General features: G+C 36.3%; 1 protein-coding gene across 1 annotated transcript; it reads left to right on the plus strand.

Annotated features, from left to right (window-relative positions):
• Positions 1-438: 438 nt before the first annotated feature.
• Positions 439-5954, plus strand: LOC103325055 (Integrin-linked protein kinase family). Its single transcript, XM_008227188.3, has 12 exons — positions 439-1124; positions 1211-1285; positions 1435-1530; positions 1926-2011; positions 2106-2226; positions 2768-2847; positions 3479-3541; positions 3814-3920; positions 4138-4223; positions 4487-4608; positions 4989-5100; positions 5460-5954. Exons 1-12 carry the CDS (start codon positions 801-803, stop codon positions 5562-5564), a joined length of 1377 nt encoding a protein of 458 aa, XP_008225410.1. The 5' UTR covers positions 439-800; the 3' UTR covers positions 5565-5954.
• Positions 5955-10114: the final 4160 nt, after the last annotated feature.

Here is a 10114-nt window from a genome sequence, read left to right on the forward strand (position 1 = left end):
TACAATGTTATGCTAATCCTATGCCTAGATAAACACGTGCGGGAATAATGCAAATACGACGTCGTTGTCAGCATGTTCATTTGGTCTCCAAGATAATTCTACCTCCTTGTTAATCGATAAGAGAAAAATCGTTGGGCTAAAAAAAGGAAAAAAAATGTTGTTTTTGGGGAAAAAAAAGAAATTGAATATTTAGCTTGACTCCTTATAAGCCATAATAAGATTTTTCAACTTTCAAATGCGTGATATTTCTTTATTTCATCAACCATTCCACATATGTGACGATTTTTTAATTTGAGACATTTCTTCACATTTTCACACTATTTGTCTGTGTATCAATGGTGTCAAGACTGTCGCTTTGTATGAAAAAAACCAAAAAAATCTTCGCAAAAGTAATACTTTTTATTTGGAGGCCAAATAGAAAAATAATTCCCTTCAGTGTCGGACCATGACATTGACAGTTCACACACTTCACGCGCCAACGATCCCAAGGGGGTGGCTGACATCCACATATCGACCAGTTCGTTGGTGGCGCAGTGACCGCACCCGCTCACGTTAGCTGAATCCTTCTTAACATGCACCCCCTTGGCGTTCCGTCGACGTTTCCCTCCACGCGCTTCCAACAAGTGAAACAAACCTAAGGATACAAATATAAAACGGAAATTGTGAACGTTACTACCAAAAACACTTTCCCAACGAAACCGTCGCGTATATAGCAAAAAATTTGCAAATAGAGAAAGCACTTCAGCTGCTACTGTCTACAGCTCAGCGAAGGAAATTTGTGCTTGTCTGAGAAGCTAACAATGGATGTGAAAACGACGCCGCTGAGGTTCACTTTGGGGAAGCAGTCGTCGTTGGCGCCGGAGTGTGAATGGGAGGAGCTCGTGGGCGAGGGGGAGGATGATCCGGAGGGGATCGATCCCCGAGTGAAGCTCATGTATTTGGCCAATGAAGCCGATTTGGATGGGGTCAAGGAGCTGTTGGACTCCGGGATCGATGTGAATTTCAAGGACATCGATGATCGGACGGCTCTCCATGTCGCCGCGTGTCAGGGCCTCACCGACGTCGTTTCGCTACTGCTCGAGCGCGGTGCTGACGTTGACCCCAAAGACCGATGGGGAAGCACCGTAAGTAAAAACTCAATTTCCAATGTGAAGAACTGTAAATTTGGGGGAAATAAATGTGCTAATTGGTGATAATGTTGCTTGAACAGCCTCTTGCAGATGCTATATACTATAAGCATAACGATGTGATCAAGCTTTTGGAGAAGCGTGGGGCAAAGCCTCTGGTACTTTCTGAATTTGTGGATGCGTACTTGGTTGATTTGAAACTTTCATTGCTTATTATATGAGTGTTCTTGCTTAGCTGATCTGGGTTTGTTTGGTTTGTTGATAATGTGCTTGTTATATATCTGAAGTTTATGGCTTTCATTTTCAGATGGCTCCCATGCACGTTAGGTATGCCAGAGAAGTCCCAGAATATGAAATTGATCCCAAAGAACTTGACTTTACCGACAGTGTTGAAATAACCAAGGTAAGGTTTTTTTTTTCCTTTCCCATGACATTGATTATGGTATTGTCATTTCTTGTTTTCTCTGTTATCTTGGAACTGTCCTTGCATTTTGTAATGAATGTTTAAAGCCAATTTTTTATGTTATCATCTTGTCTCGTTTTTTTTTCTTTTTCTTTTTATTGATTTCTGTTTCAAGTCCCGAAGAAAACTACAGGTTCCCACCTCCCTGCTATTTTAACTAGAACCTTTTTTTTTTTTTTTTGTTGGACTGTCTAAGAAACTTTCGATTAGTTGTTTAATTGGTGTTGTGCCTCTTTTAATATTTTGAAACCATTATCCTCTTCATCTTGCATCAGTAACTGCCTATTGTCTTGTCACTCGCCTTCATTTGTATATGTTAAAATGTTGTGGCCCAGGGAACATACCGTATAGCATCCTGGCGAGGAATACAGGTTGCTGTGAAAAGGCTGGGGGAGGAAGTGCTTGTTGATGAGGATAAAGTGTGGGTTGTTCATAAACTACTGATGGTTTTTCCAATTCACTATTTCCTTGCTTTACGCTCTTTGAATTTATAGGTCAATTTGGTGTTTCTTCAGGAAGGCATTCAGGGATGAGCTTGAATTTCTTCAAAAGATTAGACATCCGAACGTAGTCCAATTTTTGGGTGCAGTGACTCAAAGCAGTCCAATGATGATTGTCACAGAATATTTGCCTAAGGTTTTTCCCATTCCTTTGATTTTTTAATATGGGATATTGTTACATGATTAAATCTCTCATGGCTGTTTCCTGAATTATCATTCCCTTTCTTTTTTTTTTTCTCTATTCTGTGCTTATATTTGGCCCTCTTACTCTTTGCCTTGTATTTGTTGTCATTGTATCTCTCTGTATTGTGAAATAGTAGGCGGGATGAGCATATTTCATAATGTTTACTTGTAAAAGTTGAAGTTCTAATTTTATAGTGTGAAGTGCAATGTTTGAGGTGCTTATTTACTCTTCCATTACCATCCTCTTTGGTCTATGTCAGTGTCCAAATTTGGTTTTAGGATTCCGTTGACTATTGGAGAATCAAATAGGCATGATGTCATTGTTGACATGGTTGTGTGAAACAATAATACTCGTAAAGCTTTTTACTTTGTTCAGTTGGCATTCCTCCTCCAAGGTGCATGGAGAGAAAAATTGGAGAGGATAATATTCAGTTTAAAAACAAGCACATATAAAGATTTTTATTGTGATCCATAATTCTGTATTTTAATTGCAGGGAGACCTTTGTGCATTTTTGAAAAGAAAAGGAGCATTAAGGCCAACTACAGCTGTAAGATTTGCACTTGATATTGCAAGGTCTGGTACTGCTTTGAATTGGTCTTGATAATCAGATTCCAAATATCTTTGGCTAACAAATTATCTATTTTATTTATTTATAAATTAACAATTTGGGTATGGGACAGATGACATTTATAATTGAAATTATTTGTTAATCATTTTCCTGTGAATGTCGGAATAGATTACTCAAAGTGGGAAAGAAATTTAATTTAATTTTCCCACTCAAGGTCTAAATTTTGATTTCATTGGCAAATATCACTGAAAATTTTGTTTTACTATGAACTACCTATCAAGAATACTCATCCCTGAGGTCAATAACTAACATGATATTTTGGAGTGCCAAAAGGCACGTATAGCCTAAATCATTCCAACTCCTGAAATTGTCCTTTGCTGCAACCTTTAAAAGCTGGTACAACTATTTAGTTTTCCAGAATTTTTCTTTTTAGAAGTTGTGATGCTTGGATGCTCTGCATACAAGATTCATCAGATTTGTAGGCGCAAGATCTTATCTTCATTTTTATGATTTATAAGTAAGAAATTATATACTAATTTGATTATTCTATAATACATACTTCAAAAGAAGAGAGAAAGATCATGTATTGTTGCTTGGATACTTTTCCTCACTACATTATCTTTGGATATCTTGCAGGGGAATGAGTTATTTGCATGAGAATAAGCCAGAAGCAATAATTCATCGTGATCTTGAGCCTTCGTAAGTTTCTTGTCCTTCTTCATTTCAGTTATTTTTTTTATGGCAAGAATTGAACCCAAGACAATCCAATACCCATTCCGCTTAGCACTTACGTGAGGCAAAGCCCAAGTGGTCTTTTCCCCCTTCTCTTTCCGCATTTTACGTGATCTATCCCTTGAAGAAGCATATGCCCATATTAGCACTAAAATTTTAAAAGCATGAATCGTTATTTTGCATAATAGTGTGAAACGGTTGGCGTTTTATTTTTATGTTTCTCACGAGTAAGATAACAGGAATATATTGCGGGATGATTCTGGACACCTGAAAGTTGCGGATTTTGGAGTTAGCAAGTTGTTGACAGTTAAAGAGGATAAACCTTTGATTTGCCAAGACACTTCATGTGAGTATTTGTCCATTGTAGTTAATATGTTGCATTGATCCTAGCCGAAATAATATGTATAGGGTTGTATGCATTTGTAGTTTCATTGGAAAAGGGAATTTTTTTTTTTGGGGGGTGCTATTTTAAGGTGGATATAGCAGTCCTTTATGCTGTAAATCTACATGCCATCAGATTAGTATTTAGTTTCTGAGTGGAATATGTTAATTGGCATTGACAGGTCGATACATAGCTCCTGAGGTTTCCAAGAATGAAGAATATGATACCAAAGTAGATGTATTCTCTTTTGCTCTAATTCTACAAGAGGTAAATATGGCTCAATTTTTAATCCTTGACCGACAATATTTATGAAGTTATTGCTATGCCATCATAGTGTGTACCCCCGTTCTAAGTGAACTTTCTTTTTTAATGAGTTATTATTGAAGAGCATAATATTAAATGCTTTGTGGATATACCAAGTTATCACTACCTGATTTGGTTTATTTTGAAGAAGATGAGAATTTCTTGACATGACCAATCAGTTGATTTATTGGGCTTCATTAGTGACTTTCTAAGGTGCTGTATTGTAGATGATAGAAGGCTGCCCACCATTTTCTGCCAAGCATGATAAGGAAGTTCCAAAAGCATATGTTGAAAAAGAGCGCCCGCCGTTTAGAGCTCCACACAAGCTTTATGGACATGGTCTGAGAGAGTAAGTGCTATATGTTTCTAAGAACAACTTTCCCAGATGTTGTCAATTAAGATTAGTGTTCAGTCTCTGTTTTCTTTTCTTTATTTTGGTCAAAACAACATCTCCGTTTATATCCTGGAAAATACTGAATACTTGTGGTATTCTGTCATGACTGCTGGTGTTTTATCTTGAAAATGCAATTGCCAGCTATTTGTTAACTTCTTTACCAATCTGTTTTGTGTAGTTCTTCCTCAGAGAACTAGCTAATGTAGCATATGACTTTTGGGATGCTAATCAAAATTCATATTCCTTCAGAAAATATGATTTTTTTTCCTTATACTTCTGTGTTGTTAGGCTCATAGAAATGTAGCTGATCTTGTAAATGTGATACCCGCTCACAGGTTGATTGAGGAGTGCTGGAATGAGAATCCAGCTAAAAGACCAGCTTTTAGGCAAATAATATTGAGGCTGGAATCTATTCATAACTCTCTTGGTCATAAAAGGCGTTGGAAGGTGCTCTCTCTCTCTCTCTCTCTCTCTCTCTGTGTGTAAATGTTGATATTATTATGGTGTACAAAATGTAAACTTTGTGCAGAATATATCACAATAGTATCAATCAAACTATCTTTCTGGATATACATTTTAGCAAACTAATTCAAGAAGCTGAGTACTGGAGGGAACTTTAGATTTGGTCCATCTAATGTTGTTGAATGGCTGTAAAGCCCGAAAGGCTGTTACTAAGTTAATTGATGTAGTTAGTCAGGGCATCGTGTATGGTGGTTTTCTATTTACTTTGTTTGCTTGTGCGTTTCTGCATGACTAGTTAGTTATATATAGCTGAGCTTTCCTTTCCCTCCACGCAACAAGTACAGGTTAGACCGTTGAAATGCTTTCAAAACATAGAAGCCATGTTAAGGAAAGATCGCTCCGGTCGGGGCAGCAGAAGTCGTTCATCACGTTCTACCAGCAGCATATAAAATGGAAATCTTTTCTGCATTTGTCTTAACAGCCAGTAGAAGTTGCTATTTCCAGCTTGGTGACAGAAAGAAAGTTATCAAAGCAGCAGAGCATGGTTGTTCCTTGTGTGTGTAATTCACTAATTAGTCATTCAATTTGAATGCTTCCAAATTTTTTTGACTCTCCCTTTGATATCCTGGGCTGAGAATCATCTCGTGTATAACATGTTTTGCATATAAGTACATTTTATCTGTAATCATAATATTTGTTTCCAATAATTTTTTTTCCTTTGCATCCCGGTGAGTCGTGTGAACTTCATGCTGATGCCGAACTTTTGAATTTGTAAGATAAATCCTTGTAAACTGTATGTAACCTTTGGATGAATGATATTGTTTGACTTGATTTATGTTGATGCCATTGTCAACAAGATTTAAGGGCAGGAAGCAAAGAACTGGTAGAGGCAACCTATAACACGCCCCATGCCACACAGAATCAGAGAGATAAGATGATACTTGAATCACAGATTACTCATTATGCAAAGTGTTGAAAACAGAGAGACGTTGATGGCCTACAGCCACATGCAGATTGGAGCCTACTTTCCCCAAGTACCCCAACATAAGTTGGGTGCCTTTTGGCTTTGCATGTATTGAGGTCACAAATTCGTTTGCTTGTACAACAGAATCTCTTCGTTTTTGTGGTTGGTCGTGTTACTCTATGTTTAACCAAAATCTTTTGAGAAACAGCTTAGTATTGGACTCATATTCTCATTATGGGGTCAAACTAGCCATTGCACCTAATTATGACTTAATTAGGCAAAAAGAAAGAGCCTAAGCAACTGGTTAGACTGAATTAACTTTTGAATGACTTGATTGACCAACTTAACGAACTCAAATAAGTATCCACATAACTAACCAGTTAGACCAAATTACGTCTAGTTAGTGAAGAATGCGAGGATCTTTTGGAAGGTGTGACAAATTGGTGTTAGTTATTTATTACTTTGTTTTATTTTATTAAAATTCAAAACTTATTATTATTATTGTTATATATTTAATAGTAATAGTTATTTATTTTAAAAGTCATATTTGTTGACTCAATAGACGTGACTCTATAAAAAAGTGTCTGGAGTCTTATAAATAAAGAACTCCTCATTCATAACAGAGTACGAACAATTCTCTGTTACTCTCATCCTCCATATCTAAATCACACTCATCATTATCCATCTCCTACAATTCTCTTTATCTATTTCCTGGGCAATCGATCAACACTTGGCATACCCGTCTGCCGTTGGCGTGCATAACGGACCAGACATCCTGTGAGGTCTTTGGGTTGTATCTTGGAGTTGTAGACACCGCCATAACCTGCATGTAGGAAGGCGTCTACAGCTTTAGGACAGCGGTTATCGTGCCTCTCTTGGGTTCACAGGCCAGACTTTCTTTTTCCTTTAATCTACCTATTATTAATTGTGATTTCTTTTAATTGGATATATTTAATCTGTTTATATTTACACAAATCTGCATTTATATTTAACAATTGGAAGATAACTTGCGACTCTTAATTGCCATAATTGGGGTTTTCTTTTTCTTATATTAAAGTTGGGTTCAAGCAACATATTCCTATAAAATATGGTTCAAGCACAGAGGCTCGGGATCCCTTGTTGGACAAACATGAAATTCTAAATTAAAAAGATGGGGTTTTAACTTAAATGGTTCTCAAACTTATACCTGAGTTGCATTTTGATTCCTCAACTAAATTATTCGTTCAAATGGTCTACCAACTCCTTATTATTTAGCGAATTGGTCTCTAGGCGGGTCCCGTTTTAAAAAATAATAAATAGTATAGCCGACCGGCTATACCACGATTTTTATTATATAAAAATAGTATAGCCGACGGCTATACTATTTTGACATGTGGGCGACATGCTAGGCGGTTTTTATTTATTTTAGAAATATTATAGCCGTGCAGCTATCAAATACAGCCGTGCGGCTATACTCTGATTTTTATTCTTTACATTTTAAATAGTATCGCGACTATAACCATTATTTATTTATTTATTTGAAAAAATACTATAGCTGTTCGGCTTTACTGTTTTGACACGTGGTGCATAGTATTCCCGAGCGGCTAGACCCTTTTTTTTAAATTTTTTTAAGAAATAGTATAGCCGTGCGGCTGTACACGTTTAAAAATAGCCATGTCCTCATCTTGAATCCTCATGGTGAAGTGACTGATCGTCTTGCCGTTGAACTGGCACCGCAAGGTGCATATATCATACGGGTTGATTGGAGAGGTTTTTTTGTTCTTAAGATTTCTTTTTCTATTTTTATGTTTTTTTTTAAACTTCGAAAAATGTTATTTATCATTTTATATAATGAATTTTAAGATTTTTTTTAAAAAATGAGCTATGAAAAAAACGCATATACTCTTTCTGTACCCCTGACGTGCCATTCACATGATTAAAACTCACGAAAAATGTAATGGTTGACCAATTCACCGAATAATAAAGAGTTTGTGGATCATTTGAATGAATAATTTAGTTGAGAGACCAAAATGCAACTCTGGTATAAATTTAAAGACCATTTGAGTTAAAAACCTTTAAAAGGATATATATATATAAAGGAGACCAACAAGTAAAGAAGGAGATCAGTGATTTCAAATTTATTATTATCAAAATTTGATACAATGTTAGATAATCACTTGATTCTAGAGACTCAAATTGCCTTTAAAAAGTGTAGGAATAATGTATGTCACTTGATCCCAAGGGTCTTAAAATTTGACAGTGGGAAAAAACATGTATTCCTTCTCAGTTTTGTGTTTTGGGTACTAGTAGAAGCTTCCACGGTTGCAACTTGCAACTCAATACCTTTGAAACAAAGTGACCATGGAATTGGAAATTGAAATACTAGTTGTACTTGCAGACCACCCAAAAGAAAAAAGAAGATAAAATGAATCATGATTGGTTTTTGAACTGTGGTTTCATAAAGAAAAAACAAAATTACTAGTTATGATTACATGTCTCCTTCATTGGAACAGGGGTAGTGACATTGCAATCTCACGAGATCTATATTCCATGGAGAATACAAGAAACTAAAATCTAATGCAAAAAAACTATCTAATTTTGCAGGAATCCGGACCATCCATAACCCTTTTTTACTGGGTTTCACATAAAAAAGAGAGTACTTAAGAGTTAAAACATTAAAATCAAGTTCCCAATCTGGAAAATTTCAAATGTGAAAGGTAAATCTTGTGCTTGGCTATTTCTATTTTGGCATGGGTCGTATGGCAGGCAATAGACATGCACCAGAACACAGATATTCCTCCATACACAAAAGCTACATCTTGGTGATGGGTACTTATTAATACTTACAAATTAAACTAACTTGGGTTAATTTGAGACAAGGAAGAATAATTAAGATTGATTAGGACAAGGCCTGCCAAGTTTAGCTCAGGCATTTTCTTTGTTTTAACTTGTTGTTGGGGGGAAAAAGCAAATTCTGAGATTACTTAATTGCGAGTTGACAATGAGTTAATACCCTAATTATATTGCTTTGTGTAGAACTAGATGGCATAGTATTCGTTATCATATTGCAAGGACTTGGGATGATCCAATTTGTTTGGTCACATAAGGAAGTAAGAGAGAAGGGGGCAAGGAGAAAGTTGAATGCTATACGTGATGTACAAGTCATATGAAATTCAGTGGAAGCCTATCATTTCTTTACATGCTCTAATTTTGTTGCTTTAAAATCAATATATCATAAATATTTGCAGGCTTAGCCAAGTTGGCTAGAGCGAATGTGCTTCCCTCGCATTAGTTTAGATTAGATTAAAGTAGCATATGAAAGAACCACCACATAGTCTAAGGGCGTATTAATGTAAAATTGAACCAGAAAAAGGCGCTCATGCGTGTGCAAGAGACTAGTGTATATATATATATACATTACAGTAAGTTGAGAATATAATGGGGATAGGATCCTCTAAGCTTCCCATCACAATCGGATTAGCATTGGAGTGGTTGTGGCTAATGACGTGAACCTTTAGTCATAAGCCTTTGAAAAGGACCACAACCACAAATTCAACATAACCTTTCACTCTCTTTCTCTTTCAATTACATTCCTATTTGGGTGACTAAAGGCTTTGCTTTCATGATTGGAAAACAAAAACAAAAACAAAAACAAAGGCAATGGTTATCAAAGAAAACCCTAATATTTTTGCTCGAGTTATAAACTATCCTCCATCCAAAATATCTCTATTTCTTAAGGGCATGCATTAAGCTGCAAGCTAGTATTATGTGCTTCTAACATCAGAGAGTATTTAAAAAGGATAACAGGTCCATGTCCATGAATTATGACCTTTACACTGGGAGGCAAGTAAATTCTACCACTGTTAAGGAAGAAATAACAATTCTGCCAGTGACGCAGACGTGGACTTAGCTAGAGCAGATATACTCCCCACTTTGCACTCAAGTTCGAATTCTACCACTGTTTGGGGTTCTACCCCGCTATTCTACAACTACAAACCGTCGCAAGACTAGAAAACAAAGCATAGAAGGTCTCCTTTTCTCCCACGGCTAATTGTT

The sequence above is a fragment of the Prunus mume genome, linkage group LG3 (genome assembly GCF_029339155.1).
Source record: "Prunus mume cultivar Tortuosa linkage group LG3, ASM2933915v1, whole genome shotgun sequence".
NCBI classification, from domain to species: domain Eukaryota; kingdom Viridiplantae; phylum Streptophyta; class Magnoliopsida; order Rosales; family Rosaceae; genus Prunus; species Prunus mume.